Source organism: Solea solea, chromosome 2, assembly GCF_958295425.1.
Source record: "Solea solea chromosome 2, fSolSol10.1, whole genome shotgun sequence".
Taxonomy (NCBI): domain Eukaryota; kingdom Metazoa; phylum Chordata; class Actinopteri; order Pleuronectiformes; family Soleidae; genus Solea; species Solea solea.
In genome coordinates this window covers 26587699-26610300 of record NC_081135.1, presented here as the reverse complement: position 1 = coordinate 26610300, position 22602 = coordinate 26587699, and the positions used below count along the sequence as shown (strand labels likewise).

At 39.9% G+C, this 22602-nt stretch overlaps 2 protein-coding genes across 5 annotated transcripts in view; both read left to right on the top strand.

Moving 5' to 3' along the window:
* The first annotated feature begins 2383 nt into the window (after positions 1–2383).
* Positions 2384–7563, top strand: cd302 (CD302 molecule). Its single transcript, XM_058623366.1, has 6 exons — positions 2384–2551; positions 4686–4811; positions 4914–5024; positions 5653–5835; positions 5929–5949; positions 6044–7563. Exons 1-6 carry the CDS (start codon positions 2455–2457, stop codon positions 6244–6246), a joined length of 741 nt encoding a protein of 246 aa, XP_058479349.1. The 5' UTR covers positions 2384–2454; the 3' UTR covers positions 6247–7563.
* Positions 7564–12061: 4498 nt separating this feature from the next.
* The window catches only part of LOC131455225 (bromodomain adjacent to zinc finger domain protein 2B-like), a 41749-nt gene continuing 31208 nt past the window's right edge, over positions 12062–22602 (top strand). For 3 of the 4 annotated variants that reach the window (XM_058622733.1, XM_058622732.1, XM_058622731.1), the window contains exons 1-2: positions 12062–12241; positions 19269–19311. In XM_058622733.1, coding sequence (XP_058478716.1) covers positions 12215–12241; positions 19269–19311 — 70 coding nt within the window. In that variant the 5' untranslated portion in view covers positions 12062–12214. The remainder of the gene's footprint in view (positions 12242–19268; positions 19312–22602) is intronic. The other variant, XM_058622730.1, reaches the window with a different exon arrangement.

The following is a 22602-nucleotide window of genomic DNA, read 5'->3' as shown; positions in this document are numbered from 1 at the left end:
CGCTATAAAACAGTACAAAATAACACACCGTAATAAGGCCTCCGAGATGATGCCCTGACTCAAGATCCATGCACCAAAGAAAACAAGTGAGTCTTGCTGAACATGCTGAATCAAAGTGATGGGTACATGAAAAGCAAAGGCCCTCTCACCCACTGTACTCTTTTTGACCTTTGGGTCCCCTGTGAATGCAGTGACCCAACCAGGCACATATGGCTTCACCAGATCACACAAAATAAGAATCAGATTCAGTCATCAACTGCATTCAAGGTTCGGTGTTAGGGTTAAATCTCACACACTGTGCTCTCAAATGCCTTCACATAAATCAAAACAGCTCCGCCTTGTCCCTCTACCCACTATGCAAATGTTTCTCCTCCACTGTCTTCCTTTGCACAAGATGTTTTCGTCTTCATCGTGCTGTAGCCATCGGTATTTATAATGTGTTTTGTATTCAGCCACACTGAGGGCGAGGAGGACAAGGAAAAACACAGTCACATGGTATTGTTGACAACATGCACAGCCTGGCCAGGGTGAGTTATGGGTATCAGGATGCCTCTCATCCAGTAGGGAGGGGTGGATGGTGGCGTCTGTGATGAGCAGGCCTTGCCATGGCAGATGGGTCCCCACGGTTTCCTGCAGGGTGTTGTGCCACCCTACGAGAAGCCACCGGCTCCAGACGAGGAGCAAAACTCACTCCCCAGCTGTCTGTGTTTGTGCCACCTGCGCCTGCAAGCAACGGACTCCAAACACCTTCTTCACCCCCGTTTAACAGCCATTCTGCCCTTGGGACTAGGTGCTCCACCCCTCCATCACCGGCTCAGGTGGAAAAAGAGGTGGAGGAAGCCCTTTGGCCTAAAAACCATATAAACCAGTGTCCTGAAACATAGATTTACAGATTATTCTGACACGATTATTGTCTTTTTGCATGAATATACTGTGACAGAGTAGAGAAACAAGCCCATTCTTGATTTAAAGTTAAAAAAAAAAAATCTTAAGAAGCCAAACAATTGATCGTGTTTTTCCAAATATCAGTACAGTATAAAATGTACAGGGATTTAAAATGTCTTCTACAATTCCAACACAACGATGGGTATGAGATTGATGTTTTAAAATAAAAGCAGAAGATGGAACCTATAATGTAGCACACATGATGTCAGCTCCGGCAGTCTGATGAACACATATGCTTACAACGCCATCCAGAGGTTCCTGTGTGCATAGCAAATACATTGCAAAATATCTCTATCTGTGGTTTTGTCACCTCTGTAGGAGCCTTTTCAGGAGCAATAATCCTCAATAAAACCTGGTCATTATGAGGCAGAGCAGGGGCGCTGTAAGGGGGGGAGGGCATTTCCAAGAGCATGAATGGTTTGGTCTCAGTTAGAGAGTGATACCTCATTCCCACTCGTCATTACTCATTCATTATATTCACTCATGAGTCAAATGGTGGTTTTTATCAGCCTCAGCTCCAATTGGCATTTGACACTAATTTCTTCTTCACCTGATCTATTTTTGCCAGCAATGTTCCATTTTTCAGGCACAAGACTCATCAATCAGATCATCAAAATCAGTGGTTCTCAAAATGTTTATACCAAATACCACCTGAGGAAATATTCAGCTCTCAAAGTAACACCATCATCACCAATGTTGAAATACAGTGTTGTAAATAGGTTGAGCAAAGTCAGACAGGAGGGTGATTTATTCCCAATAAGATCATTTACTCTCATCATCCTTCGCTTCCTCACATATACTTCACACACCGGTATAGTGAAATTAGATTAAGATTACATTTTTTGTTATATACACTTCCTATATACACTTCCTTATATCAATTCCTCAGCTCCACTCCGATCACATACCCTGGTATTAACAGTAGAACAGTATTTCTGATTTTCCTTCAAGTACCAGTATAGGAAGCTCGCGTACCACTGGTGGTACACTTACCACACTTTGACAACAATGGAGCTAAATTATGGATTTAAAGAGAGACTGATGTTGTTGTTGTTTTCCTCTTCCTCCTCTCTTGTGTGTGTGTGTGTGTGTGTGTGTGTGTGTGTATGTTTTATATCTTCCTGGGGACCAAAAACGCATACAAACCCATCTTTGTGGGCACATTTTGACATTGTGAGGACATTTTGTCTGAAGGTTTAAGGGCTTTTTCAGGGTTAAGACCTGGTTTTAGGGTTAGAGTTAGAATTGGGTTTACGTTAGGGTTAAGGTTTTGCATTTAGTTATGATGGTTAAGGTTAGTGTAAGGAGCTAGGGGATGCATTATGTCTACGAGTGTCCTCATTACGACTGCTGCGCAAACGTGTGTGTGTGTGCGCGCGCTCGTGTGTGTGGGAGGGATTTCAGTCAGACTCTGGCACGTGAAGTCGATGAACAGTCCGTGTAAAACTCGCCTCCGCCTGTTGCTGCTGCTGCTGCAGAGAGTTTAGTGTCTTGTCCTCCTTCGCTGTCATGGAGCCGCAGGAGAAGAATCACCACCATCTTGGCTCACTATTGTTGAGCGTGTTGTTCGTGTTGTGTTTTCAGCTGAAGTTTGCTGTGGCGGGAGGTAAGAGACTGAGCTGTGAGCGGGCGTCATACAGCGCTGTAGGCCTTGTGTTTTCAAAGTGCTGCGATTAGTTTGTTTGTTCGTCAGCTGCACACAGTCACGTAGCAACTTCTGTTGCCCGACTCAGTGTGGACACGGTCACATTTAACTTGTGAACCAACAACCTCACTGCTTCACTGTGACAGGAGCGACGGTTTGACACATCTGCCTCTATCTGACAGAACTTTCTGGACTAATCGCATCTCTGCACCTTTACCCACATACAAACGTTAAGACATGTTATGTTGCATTGAATATTTACATCCTTATTTGGTAATATAGCAGTGGATTATGTCCTTGTATTTCATGATTTTCTATTGCAGTCTTATATGTATCCCTTTCTGTGCACAGGTGTGGAGTTTTGGCTGCTAATTCAGTAGCATGTTATATAATTTTCTTCAGCACTCCAAAACAAAGGTCCAGTGTTCATTAGGGCTGAAACCATTAACCGATTAGTTGGTAATTGATTGATGACTTCATTAAAGCAGCAACTATTTTCATCATTGCTTAATCATTTTTGAGTGATTTTATAAAAACATTATATACTGTAAATTAACTTTTGGTTTGTGGACCAGTTTATAACAGTTTGTGACAATTATGGACCAAAACACAAATCAATGAATCCAAAAAATCGACAAGACACATTTTTCACCTTAGATTTGTGAAATGTTTTCGGTTTATCATTTTAAACCACCACTAACTGGTTTCCGACACTTTAACTCAGGAGCAAAACTTAATCTCAAACTTAACCTGACATTTCATAATGTCAATGTTTTTTTGTTTTTAATCACAAGTAGTGTGGACTGCTGTTCTTCAGTTTTGTTTTTCTTTTACAAGTGATGTTTTGTGTGTTTAACCAACATAACACTCTGTTGGGATTAATCACATGCTCACCTGCATGTGATGTGTGTTGTAAATACTAACACCACCACAGATACAAATTCTGCCTTTTCCCATTTGCCTGAAAGTGTCTAACCGTTGCCAGTTTGCGTCTACAAAATGTGTTCATCTTGTACCTAAAGATTCTGTTAGATTAATAGATTAATTGAAGCAGTCTATCACTGGGCTACATAGAGACAAAGAACCTATGGTCAATTTATAGTGTCCATATTTGCCTAATCCCCAAATCTGCATGTTGTTGGACTGTGGGAGGAAACTGGAGAACCCGGAGAGGGGAGAACATGCAAACTCAATGCAGAAAGGCCCTTGTTGTCTTGCTAATCACTACACCAACTGTGGCCCTTTTTCTTATTCAATAATCCATGAATACATAATCTGAGAAAAGAACAGTGTTCCTTTTAACGGCACTTATTTATTTCTATTTAAGCTTCACACATTTTGGCTGCATAAAAAGTTACTATAGAGCAACTATCAGTTGTTTGAGCTCAAGTCCTCCAGCTGACTGTGACATAAATTTGCTCATCGATTTTAAAATAATAAGAATAGGAATCGAGGTTTTTTCCCCCCCCAACCCTACAAAATATTGCATAAATACATTTTTGAACAAGCAATCAATATGGTAATTTTACTGGACGGGCACACAACAATACTTTAAACATGGACAGCAGTAATCCAACTACTGTCCTAATTCTGAATAATAAATATTCCTGTTCACATGTTACAGAACATAATATGAGGATATTATTTACCATTTAAGACGTCAGAATACTCCTCATGTCTTATTCCAAGTCATGTGGGGCGTATTATTCAAGTTGATGATGGTCATGATTTCCATGTAAACAGAGTCACTGACTTAACTCAGTTCTCAGAAATTAAAATGGAGGAAATCGAAAGGAGCTTTTTGAAACTGAACAAACTGGACCAGCAAAGAGGAACAATGGTCACGAGTTGAAACTTCCCAACAGGGGTTGTACAGACTACGACACAGTCTATGACACAGTCTATGACACGGTCTATGACACGGTGTAGGGTTGCACTCGCTGGCAGCTGCACAATGTCGAGTTTGTTCAGTTTAAATTCATAAGGTGTATTGTTAACGTTCCTCCTAAAATATTCCAGTGAGTTTGAAAGAAAAAAAAACAAGTCAGTTCTCAAACGTTCATCACCTCCTTTTGTGTGTCGTGACTTTCCTCAGATTGCCCTGCAGACGGACGCACCTGGGTGCCTTTTCAAGACAGATGTTATCACTTCGTCCACGGAGAAGAAGACAAAATAAAAAGCTATACCTTTGAGAGAGCAAGATCTCTCTGTCAGGGTTATGGTGCGTGACACATTTTGCTTTTAAGTTCAGCTGTGCATCAGAAAGACGTACGTGCTCTGTCTCACTGTGTCATCATGTTGTGCCCTCTCTGATATTTTCCAGAGCTTTTGACCATACAGAGTGCAGAGGAGAACGACTTTGTTATTAAATATAGCCCAAAGGTGTGGAAAGGCAATGTCAACGTGTGGCTGGGAATGAGCTATGATACAAACAGTAAGTACCATGTGACCGGAGGACTCTGGAAACATTCTGGCTACTTCCTTTTGGATAAAATCTAATTATTGGGGACAATCAGGAAGTGGCTATGTGGGAAACTGACCGTGAACCTTACAGGTTTTGTTTTATTCTTAACTCGAGACGAACTAATCCACACGTTTCCCAGTAGTTTGAGGACTGCTTTGTCTGTGTTGAATCTGAGAAAACCAATACTTGACTGTCTGTGCTTCAGTTATTGCTCCATTTCCTGAAAGACATGTTTATCTGCAAGCATCTCCTCTGTTTTCTGCTTGTGCCAGCTACTTTTGAAAGCTGGTGTGACAACTGATTTATCACTCTCTATAAATCCTGGCACAGCTTCAAAATAAAAATCCTGTTTTGTTTTTTTAAAGCAGTCACAGGGAAGCACAGTTGAGGCCGCTAAAATCAACACACACTAGAGCAGGATGAATGTGTATCACTTGCCTTTTTTTGTCCTATGTCCTTTTTAATGGAAGACAGTTCAGTGCAGTTTGTGTGAGCACTGACGTGAAGCATGCTAAGAGGACGCTGTCATTTCACCATCATGGTGCTTGGTATTCTGGTTGCCTGTGCGGCCGGAGTAGTGATTGGCGTGTCTTGTCAGGTGACGACATGAGGTGGTTGGGTGAGGACTCTGTGGGATTCACTAACTGGGAGGACAGCTCGTCTCCGTCAGACCTTGCGCCCTTGGACATGTGTGTGGCCCTGCACAGCGACACGGGGAAGTGGGAGAATGTGAGCTGTCTGGACGACGTGGAGAACGGAGTGATCTGTGAGGCAGCGCAGAGTAAGATTTAAGTCTAAACTTCTCCTTTAAAATGTTCTTCTAAATGACTTCTAATGAGTACGTTTCTTAATGACTTTTTTCCCCCCGCTACAGAAGCAGAGAAAGCCAAGCAGAGTAAGTCGACATTAGAGATATTTCTTCGCATATTCCTCTGTGATTTTGTCTTTACAGTACTCACCGTCCTTGCATTATAACTTGTCCTCCTCAGAACCCAATGTGCTGCTTTCCACCCTGGTCATCCTCAGTGTCGTTGGTATCATGGGAGTCTCGGCAGTTATTTGGTTCCTGCACCAGAAACACAACATCGGCTCCACCATCCTGACGGCATTCGAGTATCACCCTCCGTTCCGAGTCCTGGACACAGACCAGTCCTGCCTGGTGGAGGCCGAGGAAACTGACAGTGTGCCATAGGAGAACGTACTCTCACCTGGCCCCAGTGGGCGTTCATGTAAAGAGAAGTCTTCTCTTACAACAGTTACTGAGACAGCTTTTGGGATAACACGTGTTAGAGTATTGTGAGGGGGAAAAATGACCGGGCCTTTTCTCTGACACTAACCTCTTCACTCTGGCTCATAAATATCTCACTACTACTTTGCTTTTGTCTGGAGAATCTGCTGTCGTTTTCTCCCGATTGATTCATTTTCCTCAAAAATCATCGCTTGGTTGTACATAGTATCAGATGCTTGAATAACTTTTGAAATCATTATGGTATGTAATGTTTAAAAGAGCAAAGCAGCCGTAGCGTAATTTTGTGAGTTAACACGCATTTTCTGTTGGTGTGAAAACCCGTTTGTGGTCGTCTTCTGTAGTTGACTTGCTTGAGTTCGGTTTGATTCATGTGTCTTCAGATGACCACAGAAGACGACTGTGACCTGGACGAGTGAGAACCTTCACAGGCCCCATATATGGTCTTTAATTTCCATAAAATTGGGAGACTTACAAATCGACCTAGAAGAGGCTGGTATATCCTGATTCATATTCCCCGAGTATGACTTTTAAATACATTTCCGCACAATGTGACAAAGTGCATGCTCTCATTTGATGGCATTGTAACACAGACTCTCCGTTAAAAGCTAATCATCGGTTTTATTTTTGCCAGAAATCGTGCCGCTTCCTCCAGAGCAGGAAGTATGACGCAATCACTTATAGAGGCTGACAAGTCGACTGTAAAATTCCTTTGAGCGTGCTCTCATGAATTCATTCAATCGTGGATAGGTGAATGTTTAATCCGATGCTGTCAAGGGCACATGTGGTGTGATCGATTGCATGTCGATATGTATGTATGCATGTATGTACTCAGTTCCTGAGTTCTGCTCCCAGACTCGTCCGGACCACTTTCACTGCATTTTGTAAAGTGGCACCGAGGGCTGGATCTTATCCGTCCAAACTTGTTTTGTTGCCAAAAGACCTTCTGGAAAATCTTGGTTGTGATGTGAGGCGAACAATCATTCGAGCAGTAATTATTGTCACTGTGTCATTTTTCATGTTGTCATGATTTTAGTTTCGGAATTATTGATCATCCTGTTAAAGACAATCTATATTTGGCCGCATGATGGCTAAATTGCACAATAATGACCCCTTTTAACATTGTTTTTGTTTGTTTGTTTTTATTGTTTTATTTAGTCCCCCCTCAACAGTATTAATATGCTTTTGTGCAATATCTGGCATTGATTTGGCAGAACCTGAGCCTCTGTGTGTTTTTCAAATTAAAGAATGTTTGTAAGACTGGTTAGCTTTTATGGAATTAATCTGACAATTTATATTTTGAATTTCTTGTGATAGTTCACCCCCCCCCCCCCCCCCCCCCCACACACAAAAATAAGCAAGCTAAAGATATACGTACGTGTTGACGCGTAATTGAGGAGAAGATGATGAATTACGATGCCAAATTTAGGGATCGGGTCTAATGAGTTCATAAAGGATATCTAAATCACTGTCACTGAAAAGTGTCGCTCCCTCCAAATGTCCAGTGGCTCTGCTGACGTCTCACTCTGGTCCAAGCTGAGACAGAACTTAGAGAATTCTGCAGGACATATTTCTTTACTTTAAGATAATCTGTCATCCAACAAACTCCCCTTAAATCTCTAAACCCTTAAATCTGAAACATCTGGTGTGGTGGACCTTCAACAGATATAACACAACAATGGCTTTTCTTTTTTTCTTTCTTTTTACCTCAAACCTTCCATATCATTTCTGTATTTGGCCACCAGGTGGGACAATGACTCACATCCTGTCAAGTCTCTCTCTGACACTGCAGGGACAAACAGAATCCAGTTCCTATGTAAGAGAAAGATTATTTCCCCACTTAAGGTCAAAGTCCTCTTCCTTGCTGAAGTCATGTCTGACAACAGCCCTTAGCTCTCTCAGCCAATTATTAATGTAGTAATGTAAGATGAGTCCACAGATTATGTCTCACATTTTATTATCGTATATAGTGTGTGGCAGCAATTTTTACCCTGGGGTTCTGCTTTTCGCAAACAGGCCTTAAGAGGTGGTTTCATTCGTTGTTTTTTTCTTTTTCAAACTCTGTTCACCAATTCTTAAAAAGACCAGACTCACTCTCGTGAGAATGCAGCTATTTATTAGAGATACAATAGCTGTAAAAGATTCTGTCTATACAAGGTCTGCTTAATCAACATACAGCTGTCATTTATTGTCACCAGTTACAACAGAAAATAGGCATGTGCATTTATAATAACCATAATGAGTGACTGTTACATTAGTACACCAAGAAGTCTAAATATTAACTTGATAACCAGTTATATTTTTTGATAACATATATTCCTGTGTTTAACTGGTGAAAGTGTTTTCCTCACGTCGTCTCATCAGGAAGAGGAAAACCTCTTAACGGCTTATTTTCACTCAAATAATAGCAGCAATGATTTCATTATCACGTCTGCCACACCGCTGCCTGTGAAAGGACGGGGCGGGTTGATGCTGACCCAGGCTGACAAATTAAAATGGACACTGGCGTGAGCCAACGTCACACACACTCGTGTGATAGATGGAATGAAAATGAGCAGCACAATTAATCATGTGGATATTTCCATATTCCAGGTAAAAATGTGCCCGGCGTGTTGGGGGAAGCTCTCTCCCCCTCTCTCTCTCTCTCTCTCTTGTCTTTGTGGGTTTTAAACAGTCCTTTGTCTTTTTATTTTTCCTCATGGTTTCCACACTGTACTGGTTATTTTTGTTCTCACTCATCGTTCATGTTCTCACTCATCCTTCATGTTGCTGCTTTTCCTGTGAAAGGTGTCTGTACACAGGAGTGCAGAGCATCTGTTTCTCATGTCCCCTAAGTCTCAGGTTTCACCCCCCATTTTTTATCCATGAACATGGCTGCTATAAACAGAGGGAAAACAATGACCACTATTTAGGTTCCTGCTCCCCTGATCTGCTATTATTGCAGACACCGTGTCCTCTATTCAATGTCAAAGTAATGTACACTATAGTTACATTTCTCTGACTTTATCACCCGCTGCTTAGAGCAAATCATAATCACATTACATTTTCAATGTGTACATTTGTTAAATCTGACTGTTAAGCAGTTTTAAAGGACAGAATATGACATATTTACATTATGCTTCATGCTAAATAAAGTCTGTCTGACCTGGAGTTGCAGAGGTCAGGGACCATTCAAGTCACAGTTCAGCACATATTTCACAAACAAGCAATGAATGTGTCCAGGTTTTCCGCTCAGGAAAATGTTGCAATTTTCTAAATGCATACACGCAGTGCTTTGTTGTTCGGGATCAGAGGACTGTGTGCTGACACGATTAAAATCTGCATCATGTGTGACACTGAGTCCAACTCGTATCTATACGAGCTTCCTGAGGACTGATGGAAAAAATAATAATTGAAAACAAAAAGCAGCGCCTTCATTTGTTTTGCACCCGTGTCTCCAGAGAGATCATCTTTGCCGTGTCTTTGGTATCTCATTATACTTTTTAATCAAAAAAAAAAAAAAAGATCCCTTTAAAGAGGACAGACTGTTTGCCCTTCCCCCAACACGGTGCTTGCTTTTCAGCCATTATGTGCAACGTGTGTTACAAATGACCAAGGTGGGGTGATGTTTTTATGGAAAAAAAAACCACAGGCAGGGAAGAGACCACACTCTGATCTCTTGAATGACCTCATTCGCATGAAGATGGTCAATATAATAAAGAAATGCAGGTATTGTGTGGCTACCTCAGTGTCGTGTGTTTTCATTCATCCAGGCGTGCAGTTCACTCAGACCTGTCAGTGGCTGCATCTACAATGGCAAAGAATTAAAGAGAAGGAGGGAAAAAAAATCAATGAGCACAAGGGACAGTGGACAGGGAAATAAATCTGTTTTGAATAACAAATGCTGATCAAGGATTTTTTTTTTTCCCCCCACATCTTTAATTCAGATGTGCCTCTGTGCCTTAATTACTGTATCCAATTAGCACAACATCATGTGTAATATGGAGAAGAAGGAAAAGGTGTCTTCCTTTTTCCCTTTGGGGAAGAATTGCATCACACTTTTAAAATACTTCATGCTTCGGTGCAACTCACGGTATATGAAAATAAATGTCTAGGTGTTATAATAGATGATAAAGTGAGCTGGAAGTCTCACGTAAAACACATACAACACAAACTGTCACCAAGCATTTCGGCAAAACACGTTACGGACCACGTCACTCCACATTCTCTACTGTTACTACCATATTTGAATTAATGTGCTTAATTATATAATTCACAATACAGAGATCACACAAATCCAAATCATGTATAGAAAAAAAAAACTTATTTATTAAACTTAAATTATTTTCAGTAAGAATCTCAGGTGAAAACTAAATTTAAAACATCTGCATTGACGAAGCTGTGAAAACACATGGTTTACACAAGGTACAGGGAGGAAGTAGGGTGTTGATAGTCACAGGTTTTTTTTGTCTTTTTTCACATATTGTATGCTTATTCCCTTTGGTGTGTTTTATTTTATGTAAACATATCAATATTATGGGTAATTGTATTTGTTACTGCATGTTGTAAATACACCTTATAAACCTGATTCTCTTTAGATTCAACATAATAAGCAGCACACTTAAAATAGTGTTTGTGATTTGCAGCACGGTGTGATTCCATTACACTGTTGTTGGTTCGAGTGTAACGGTAAAATACATCCATGTGCGTCATCTTTGGCCAACTGTGTTCTTGCTTAATGATCAGAAAGAAAGACAGATGGTTGTTCTTGGCCAAGTAGAGCCTCAAATCACTCACTCACTCACTCAACATAAATATGTCCTGTTGACAGTTTCTGTATCGCACTATAAGCTACAGTTCAGTTCACACAATTAGACAAAATACCATATACAGCAATTTACCACTGATGCACACCTTCCCTTTGGAGGCGTGTGTAATAATACATTGGAAACATTAATTTTAAAGTAATGTGAAAATACATCACTCACTTATTTAGCACCCAACTGTATTTACTTCTTTCTTTAAATTGCATGATTTGTTTACACTAGTTTATTATCTTTGTTTGCCAGATTGATTTAAAATCTATGTACAAGGTTGTTCATATAAACACAAATAAAACGCAAATTAAATTGCAAAGAATCAACTATAGGCTACAACAATAAACAAAAGTTGATTGGTAAAATACTACTAAATTAACCACCAACCCTTTTATTAGTGGATTAATCAATTTTATTTATTAAAACCTATTTTCTATTTTATGTTTCTTTGCTCCTCTATGACTGAATATCTTTTTTTCTTGTTTAGTTTTTAGGTCAATTTTCTTTTGGCCTCAACAATTAATCAATTGATCAATTAATTAATCAATTCATGGAGAAAGTAAAAACAGCTTAATTGATAATTAAACTGTCACTGCAGCTCCAGAAAAGGCATCACATTTAATTCTGAAGATAGTAGATGTAGCACACTGGGTGTAGTAAGTGGATATTATCTACAAATGAATCAAAGATATGTGTAACGACAGACAGCACACACATGAAGGGAAAGTGTGATGTCATTTGTCTGAGGGAAGAGAATAAAGTTGTGGATATCTGAAATATTCTTTGTGTTCGTTTGTTTGTTTGTTTGTTTGCTTTCTCACGAGGAAGAAGAACTGAATCAGAGATAATCCTGCTCTCTGCTTTTACTTTGTCAAAGCCTCGAGGAGACGTCACAAAGTCATACAGAGAGAGAGCGAGAGAGGCAGAGAGAGAGAGAGAGAGAGGTAGTGAGTAACAGAGAGAAACAGAGAGAGGCGACCACAGATCCACTCTCTCTCATCTCACACTCAGTTAACGCCACACTTCTCCTCATGTCCTACATCCTTTCAACTGCGCAAAACTGGGAAGTAATTCAACTGTTTCTTTAAGTATTATTATTTTTCATTCGCCTTTTTTAAATGAAAACACCGCTTTTCGACGATAAGGTGAGTTTAATTGGTCGTGTTTGTCTTTTTCTCCCCCCCTTCCTACTGAGACTTTTGAACCTGCAGCTTATGTTGTTAGTGCTCGGTCAGTGATGGTTAGCTAACAGCTAAAGCTAACGGTCCCTTTGCTTTTAACACCCTTCCTTCCTTCTGTCCTTCCTTCCATCCTTTCCTTTACACTTGTCACACGGACTGAACTGAACTGAGATGAATGAACTTAGCATTAAAAGTACGCGCTTCGGTTTTTTGGCTGCCGCCGATTTAAATGTAAGTTCCCACTGGAACTATGGTTTGAGTTTGTGTTTGAAAGTGTAACTTGTCCCGAAAGAATAGACTTTTGACTTTGTGTTTGAGTCAGAGCCGAGCTGAGCCGAGCTGAGCCGAGCCGAGGCAGCGCTGCTCTCTCTGTCTTTACCTCTGCATGCAGCGTTGATGCTGTTGTCTTTGTTGCCAGCTGGTCCACAGCCGTTGACTGAGACACACACGTTAATTATGGCAGGGCGATGAAAACATGAACATGACAACAACAGTTACTTCTCCTGGTCCCTGTTCCTGGTACGATCTTCAAAAAAATCAAAACTTAAAATCCTATTCCCTTCTTAAATGATTTAAACGTAAAAGTGACTACTTTAGTCACTGCTAGCTGCTGTTGCCTTAACTAACTGATGAAATGAAAGCTGCAGTTGCTGCCAACTGACACTGTTAACTAGAAGTCTCTTACTTACTCGACTGATATGACTAATAAAAACGCACTGCCTACTTTATAAGGCTCAAATGACACCTATTATAAGTGTCAGGAGTGACACCCCTTTTGTTTTCATCTTCATGTTGTGCATTCAAAAATGGTCTTCTGCATTATTTTCGTTGTAATGAGTGTTTTTGTTTTTTTTTACCGTTGCCTAAAGCTGGGGGACACATTATGAGATTTTTTTTGGCCGATATTGTCAAAATTCACAGTTGGGCAGAGTCTGCACCAGTCGGCACTAGATGGGGACAGTCGGCGTGGCTAGTTGGCACAGAAATCTGTTAGTGTGTGGGGGTAAAGACTCAAATCTGCAATTAACAGACCCGACCTGACCTTTTGAGCCAACTCTGGACACAATCGGGTAGTGTGTAATGATTACAGATCCAACTGTAAAGACATGTTGCCAACAGCCGATGAAAACACACAGGAAATAGTGCCAGAAGATGACAGCAAGTAGCGGGAATATCAAAAGAACGATGGGTGATGTTCGCGAGAGTTTGAAGTGCTTGTCTTCAGTTGGTTTGACAGATCATGTAGTCCTGTGATCCCAGTCCTTCAGTCGTCTTAAAAAAAAATCTGCTGAAACCAGTTGGGTTAGTGTGTACACCAAGTCTTCGGTAAAGAGTGAAAGTTGAGTAGTGTGTGCCCAGTTTAACTATAATTTTGAACCAGTCTGGTCAATCTCCCCTGACCTATGGCATCAACAAGGCATTTTACAGCAGTTATTGAGTTTCTGAGAGCTGAAATGTGTGAACTTACCAGAAATTTGAGTAAGATGAAAAGATGAAGCTTGTCAGAACATTAGTATTCAATCTCACAGCACACTTATTTTTAAAAAGTTTACCGTCTGCCTGCTTGTGTGCATTAGTGCTTGAGTTTTTTTTTGCAACAGCATTTCATGTAATCGCCAAACAACAGTACATCATTTTGTTCCTCTTTCATTGTTATCTGTCACTAGTGTTAGCTGCCCGTTGGTCTATCCTCGCCCTTTCTGGCTTCCTCAGTTTGAAGGAAAGTGCATGCAGCGAATGCTGCTGCAGCTGCGGTCTGGGCTAAAATGTACCCTTTGCGATTATGACAGTAGCCTTAATTTTATGCTTTCATATTCATAATAAGACATACGCCATCTTGGGGCATTTAAATTAGCACCATCTGTTTAAAACGGGGTTATCTGCACTAAGGTCTGACACTTGCAAGAAGAATAGGTCTGTAAGATAAACAACCTTGAGTTTTGTTGAGCTGAACAGAAACCAATCATTTTAATAAATAAGAATTTATAAGTTTGGACTTGGATCTGTCTTTGATGGCATGCTTTACATTTAGATAAGTACTATAAATTCTGATTGCCGATCCAACTGCAAACATAGTTTAGACCTAGGGCTTGCCATAAATCTAAACTAGGCCTACTCCCAGTGTAGAAACTATGGCATTTTAATATTGTTCTGATTACTACACTGTGACGCAATATTCAAACTGCCTAAATCGTTTAGATTTCATCCCTATTAGTTTGTCTGATTCAAACCACATTTGGAGGTAAATCAGATTTCCACAGATGTTTCTTAGTCTGAATACTAGTCTGGATGCTGAAATCGGATTTCAAATAGTTTTTTGAATAGTTTTGATCCTGACCCGACACATGGTGCTGGAAATATTGAGTCATGCTGCTAAGTACAGCATGGCTACTGTACAGAAGATTCCAATTTATACCAGAATCACCATGAATTGACAAAGCATATCTTTGGAGAGCAAGAAGATGCACCTCCATTTTTCACAGTAAATCATGCAGATAGGTTGTCTGGACACATAAATCCTAGCATGTTAGCATTAGCATTTTAGGCAGTTTGCGCTTACAGTCTGTTGTACTTCATATTTGTACAATCTGAACAATTCTTTTCTTCCCATTAGGAAGTTTTAATCTACAAATAACTATTGTATTTACTTTTGATTTAGCAGCAAATGTCAACCTTTAATGATCGGATATGGATCAGGATGATTATCGATACGGGGGTGGAGTGGCTCAGTGGTTAAGACCGGTACCCTGTGTGCAAAAGACTTCATGGCTGCATGTTCAACTCCACCCCTGGCTGATTGTACTCAGTTCCCTTGTAAGTCGCTTTGGATAAAAGCGCCTGCTAATGACATGTAATGTAATGTAATGTAATGATACTGACTCGTATATATTTGTTGTACGTAATCAAGTGTTCATGTAAGGGTTGTAGTGCATGCACAATGTCAGGATTGAAACTGATGCAGCGAAACGGAAATCAGCCAATGTCAATGTTGTGTGATTTTCCTGAACACTTAATATCGATAATGAAATGTCTGACGCCATCTGTACTTTAAAATTAACAGGAGTTTGTGGTACACAGTAGGGATGAGCTGCTATGATAATCAGTATTGGTATCAGCACAATATTGGTTAAAATCACTTGATCATATATTAAAAGAAAAATCTTAAATTTCACATTTATGTTTTCAAGAAGCACAGGCTACAGATATGAGCTATCATAGGAGCTATGGGGAAAAAGGCAAAAATAAATGAGTGTCATTTTGTAATTTCAGACTGATACTCAAGGCTGTGATACCATAATCAAATGTTAATTGAACTGAAGAGCCTATTTTGGTTGCTTTTTAACATTTTGTCCTTTAGTATTTACCTGCACACGTCCTTGTTTTCCTGCACAATGGAACGGCTATGTCTAAACAGGTGTAATTGATAGTAATGAAGTAGCATGTGGCCTTTGTTCACACACTTTAAGTGAAATGGCAGGACACATTGTTCCTGATGAAGTCCATCATTTAAATAGCTCCAGTAGCCAAGGTAGCGAGATAAGTCGGATCACAACCTTGATGTGTTATGCATGCATCTAGTAACAGCCAATGAATCAAAACACAGGTAGAAGGTCACTAAATTTCCCTCCTATTTATTCAGAGCTCCTGTCCTTGAAAACCACTGCCGAGAGAGAAGTGTTTAAGCACTGTGTCACTTCCTAATATGAGCTTTTTAATGTTGAAATATCAAAGGAGCCAGAGTCTCGCCATTTGAATGTTAAGAATGTTGCAGTTTTGCTTATTCAGGCCCCTAATGAAACTCATAATCACTATAACACAGAACTCAGCACTTATATTAAATATTTTGGCTCTCCATTGCTTCAGTGTCCACCATTTAAAGTGGGAATTACATTAAACACACCTTCATTATCTGTCGTGGGATGTACCTGTTTGTAGATAAGAAGGTACCTTGTAACGTTTCTTTAGCTTCTTTTAAGGGCCTTTCTCTCCTTTGGTGTTTTGAAAGGGCCAAAAAGCGAGGAACATTTCTGGTCAGTTAATAATTGTGTTTTCACTCATTTTCATCCTGTCTCTCTTTTCTTACCCTTACCACAAGTTTGCACTCATTAATCAAAGATGGTGGACTCCTGCTGAGGGCTGAGCAGGTTCATCAATTTGGCAGCCAGCTTGCTGTAAGGAACAGTGCAGAGGCTCTTAACACACAAGCATAAATAAATCTGTGGTCTTTATATGCAAGCCCTGAAGGTTAATGCTGTATAATTCAATGCAGCCTCTTTGTCTGCTGTGATTGATGTTTTTAAACATGTAAGGCTTGACAGGATTCCCTTTTTGTAGGTCACTGTTGACACTTTATGATTGGGTGAGCTCGGGGGGAGCAGCACGAGGGAGGTGGATTATTAGGAATATGTCAGGGTGATTACTCTTTTTCACTCATCGTCCTGGTCTATTTTCTCTCTGCCTGGAGATGCTTATCCTAACCCATGATGCCTCGGAGACCAGAGTCTCCCCGCTGTGTTAATGGAACCAATGTTTAAAATGCTAGTTGTCTCTTCTTTTCTTTTCTTTTCTTTTTTTAACTATTTAGTCTGGAGTTATGTGTCGTACTTGAGGGTCCAGTGGCCAGCTGCAGGTCAGAGATGAATACATGTCAGACTCATAATTCCATGCAGTAATACAGATCTTTTGTCCTGCTGCTATTGTAATCCATTTCATTCTCAGACAGCGTCTCAGCAAACCCCCCCCCCCCCCCCCTCCCACTCTTTTTTATTGATCCTCATGCATTTAAAATCTGGTCACAAACACTTCCCACTTTGCTGCTGCACCCACATTTTTAGATATTTTATTTTTATTCAACAGTCGCTGTCCTGATAAGACTCTGGAGTGAGGAAATTGATTCCTAAAAATGTATGTATCAGCAAAGCCCAAAATCACACTTTTTTGGAAGCTAACTGACTCGGCCTGTGAGACTCAACTGCAACTGTGTCTCTTACTTCTTATTTTTTTTAAAGCAGCAACCTTTACACATCTCTAATGAGATACAGATTTTAAAACCGTAAGCTTCTCTGAATTACAATTACAGGTTTGCTTATTTTTTTTCTTTCAAATTTTGTGATAGTGCATGTTGGTAACACAGCAATAATATTTAGTTTTACAGTATCTTCCTCTAATTGTATTCATACGGATACGTTTTTGTATCGTAAATATGGATTATAGGGAAACATAAAAGTGGCTATTTTATGATTCTCTTCAGTTGGATCTAAATGAATTAAATGCTCACTGCTAATGTATATATGTCAATCTAGTTAATATTTAGGGAAACTGAACACAGATGTACAGTATGTACCAATGCAGAACATTGAAGACTGACCAGCACATCTTATCTCTTTTGAATACCACACTGTTGGCTCTGAATTTTGCCATTATCAGGAAATGAATTACCTAATTGGTAAGAGATGGCGTCAGGTTGTTGGAGCTGAGATGGTGGGGTTAACAAATGAAAAAAGCAAGCTGAAAGACTCAAGTCTTAAAATGCAAGGAGACTTTGAGCATACTTATTATTGATACAGAGGTTAAACAGGTTTACGTGCAGAGGCCAATGCCATTATCTGTTCTGAATATGTATGTATGGAAAGCTGAGTAACGTGAGATGGACCCTTGTTTTTGAATCAAACGTGTAAGTGTAGAGTACAGTAATCTCTCATCACTCACACTATTAAATGGCTCATATGGAACTCTATGATGGTACATGTACATAATATACATGACAGAAAACAAGTGCAAGAGAATGGAGGCTGCACTCAAACTTATGAAAGTATGTGTTTACAGCATATTGTTGATTTTATAGTAGACTTTTTGTTTTTTCTGGTGGATCATTTGAACATTGCAATCAGGTGTGTCATTTATTAGCATGCAGGATATGCAGGTTTAAAATGAATATAAAGAATAATAACACTCTTCACAAGTACAGTACGCAGTGTTTACAGTAATATTTAACACTGAAGAGATAAGTATGTACCCTTTAAAGGAAAAGCCCAAGAGAAGGCTTGATTTTGAAATGCTGTATTTACTGTAAGATAAATAACAACTCCTCTGTATGTGTGTGCTAAGTGATAATGTATGTTAAAAAAAAACATCAGTTATTATCAGTGACAATTCTCATATAGTTGTGATTTGTGGTTGAGTGTTGTTTCGTGGAACTGTGATTGATAGCTTTGAACTGTGATTAAGAATTTGGAACTGGGGAGGTCCGCACTACACCTTAAAGTGTACAGGCTTCCGAAAATTATTACAAGAATAACTTTGAACTGTGTTGAAAGTCTTTGAACTGCAGACAGAAACTTTTTTTTCTTGGGGAGGACGACATCGCTCCACTCGGTGTACAGCCTAAATTATTATTTAAAGACGAATCGTTGTATAAAGACATGAAAGGAGTGAAAGGCATTAGTTGGCATTAGTTCATAGTTTGCTGCTATAGAGGGGGAATTTCCTTTACATTCCCAACCAAATGAACCCAGATGGTACTGACATAAATAATATACATGTGGTGGCTAGTAGGAAATATTTGCAGTGCCTAACATATTATGTGAATGTATATTGTATCTTCTCTTGACCGTGGCAGCTGTTTAGTCAGAGGATGAACATCGAGGAGGATTCTGTCTAACCGACAGCTTAGACTCAAAATCAATTTTAGTCTTTTCATTTCTTTGATGCAGGTTGTGTTTCTGCTATAGGTACATAATGTACTTTTTATTCTTTAGACTCTAATCGGATTTCTCCAAAGTGGTTTTGTCATTTCACATTTCCCTGTGTTTTTGGTGGAAGGAATTTCGTTTTTTTTTTGCTGATGTTCAGAGGTAACTTCTCTTTCCTTCAGTCTACATTATCATTTTTATTTCATTTTCATTGAGCTTTCCGATCAAGCAACAATGCTGAATGTGCAAATCGATAGAAGCGAGCAGCAAATCTTAAACGTTGTCGTCTGCTGTTTCAGGTGCAGAGCACTGGTGTCACAGAACTGGGGATAGTCTCATACAGTAAGTGAATCAATCTGTTACATTAACCACCCTTTGTCCTGTCTCTCCTGATGTCTTGTATGTTTTTGAAACTAGAAAATGTCACCGTTCAATTTACATTGTATACCCTCAATTTAGGGTATACAAGAATTCAATGAAATTCCTCATAAATGATCTTAGTGTGTGCTGCATTGCACTGTGTAGTTATTTTGTGTCCATCTAATTAATTCCTTTGTATCAAGGCTTCCTAACATATTTAAAGTCTCATGGGGGAGAACATATAATGTTTTAGGCTACAGGGTATTTTAAGATAAATTAGTGTGAGCTAAACATGGCTAATTGGTGGTGTCAGAGCTATTGTTTGGCTTTATTCTAAAAAATGAATATGGGCTAGAACTCCACATTTAGAAACTTTATAAAGCTGTTTCTTGGCTGCAATTCAAAATTTAATTGTTGCCCCAAGACAGAGGCGGTGTGTATATCATTTATCAATTTCCCCTCCCTTCAGCCTGAGCGCCACTCTTTCAATGTGACATAGTTTTCATTTTGACTGCGATACTTACTGCCAAATTAGCAGCGTGTTAACGTTTCTCCCTCTTTATTGTGCGTACTCCACTGTAGAGAAGTGTGTGAAATGATGAAAGGTTTTCACTCATGAAGCAGTTGTTCCATGAGTTGAGTTTACGTTTATGAGGGAAAACAGTTGCAGCTACGTGTGTGAAAACGAATAATTGGAAAGCTATATTCAGGTGTGATCATATTCACTGTATTCACTGTATTCACTGTATTCACTGTACTCTCTAATGTGTCGTCCGCACACTGAGTCCATTTGTACTTCCCCTCTCTTTTAACATTTGGCATTATCCTGAAAAGGGACAGTGTGGAATTGCTCACTTAATTTTTAGGAATCAAAGAACGCCGGAATGGTGCCGTGTAATCCATGACATGTACACGGCCACCACTCGATCTACTGTAGAGGAAAAGTCTCCTGCTCTATATATATATATATGGTTGACCCCGTAAAAAAGGACAGGTCACACTCAGCACTGTGGACAAGCGGAGTTAAAACTGCATTGGCAAAGTGAGCGTGGCCCGCATGAATCCTTTCATCTCTAAAGCTGAGCTCTCTCCCCCCTCCATGAGAGGGTGACATAGACGCCCCCTCAAGGATTTATTATAGCAGTTAGCAGCAACCTTCAGTTTATATACAGGGGCCACAATAGGTTTTAGGCTGACTGGCTAGAGTGTACCCTAGCCAGTCATTGCTTTTGATTGCTGTCAAATGCTGAGCCATGATAGCAGGTACCCTGAAAAGAACACAAGTAATGCACTTACGTTTCCAATCAGTTTAATGTAAACTTATATCAAGCAAAGATAAGTTAAAGTCGCACTTTAATGTATGTCACATGCCAACTGCTGCTGTATGAAACAGTCGAGCAGCTGCTGGTATTATCTGTACATGATGAATGAGAAAACACACACAACAATGAAAGCCATGCATTGTTTTCTGAAGAATTGCTTTGTTGTGTGTTACATGATTGATTGATTTAGGCCTGAAAAGAGTAGGAGGAAGATTTGGACAGGTGATACTGTAGGGATGATTGTTTTTAAAATATATTTATGACCTTCTGTGACTTTGCCAGAGAATGCTGTCGTATAACACTGTAAATATCAAAGACCACTCCCCCTTCCACCTTTTTCTGCCTGGAGGGGGACTAAAATACATTCAGGGAAGAAAAGTGAAGAGATGAAAGAACTCTATGCTCTATGGTAATTCAAAGGCTCTTTGTAGTGATGCAACTTAGTCGAAGGCTTTGTGCACTGACACTGAGTGTTTTCAAAAATCTAATAAATCTGCAGACATGTGTAGCTTCTAAGAATACCAGCAATGTGCATTTTCTGTCTCCGTGTGTAATCCAGAACCTCTGGTTACATCACGTTGCCTCATGAGATTAATTATTATCTTTATAATCAAATAACATTTACAGAGCCCACAAATATGTACACTTCAGTCATAAAAGGACAGTTCTTGGTTCTGCAGCGATAAAAAAAACTACACGGATACCATTAGAACTCAGAACTCCAAAGCAAGATACTACTACTGGATAACGTTTCTGGTAAATTAGAATTCATTTTATTTTTTTTGGTGGTCTTGTAAAGTTGCTTTTCTATATCAAAGGAAACGTGAATCAGGAAAATGGTGCTGATTCACCTGTTTTGTCAGCTGATCTTTAATAAAGGATGAAGCCCTGTTTGATTCTGTTTAGGTCAGATAACGAGGGGCCAGTGCAGACGTGAAGAAATGGGCAAAGTAAACTGCTTCTGTTGGTGTGGTTTGTCAACTGTTTCTACTGAAAGGGTGCAAATGGAAGCACAAAGCCTGACTGCTCCAAGTTTATGGGACTTCTACAGAGTCTGGTGCACCCTGTGTTTTTGGGTAGTTCGAAGGCCAACTTAAATTTAGGAGTGTGGATGTACAATGTATATAGAGCAGCTTGTGTTTTTCCAAAGCATTCAAATCTCTATAGGAGAGAAATGTTGCAGAGCATTCCAGACAGCTGTCGTCACAGAGGCTAGTTTGTCAGTACAGTGAAATTCATTATGTGAGCTTCTCCTCTGAGGTGATAGGTCAGGCGGACCTGGGATTTGGGACAGCACTGGCATGGTCTGCTAGGGAGCTTGAAGGCTGTAGACCTGTGAGGGTGTCTCTGAGGTGTGCAGATGGCAATGAGGAAAATTTAATTTTCTTTGGCGGTTGTGGCCAGCTGCCTGCTGTTCTTTCTTTTACTGTGGACATGAAGTCTTTATTGGACAATAGGGATTTTTAGTGTCTTCCTGACTTTATTGATACACACAGCAGCGTCGTGCATCATAAAGATATGTAGTGTGTTTAAGAAAAGCATCCATAGTAAAAAAAAAAAAAGAATTGTGCTTTAGCTTAATTTTTCTACTTACCCAGTGAATTACAGTTATTTCGTTTGAGGGAACCCAGAAATCTGAACACTTACATCTGTTTGACCGTAGATCTCAACACAATCTTATCAATTCTGATAAATTACTTACTCTTGAGTGCCACTTAGCTGGCTGACAGATTTGTAGGCCGTCTGCAGGGGCTTAACAGTGAGGATCTGTGGTGTCAGAGCTCACATGGGTGCAGAGGTGACACCAAGGTGAACGCTGAGTTGTGGAATGGTTGGAAATCATTGACATTCTGACTTGGAGGTTGCAAATGGCCTGGTGGCAGATGGAGTCTTTGTCAAAAGGAAGAAAAATGGCAGCTCTGGAGCATCAATGTCATTTCCCCTATCAGCC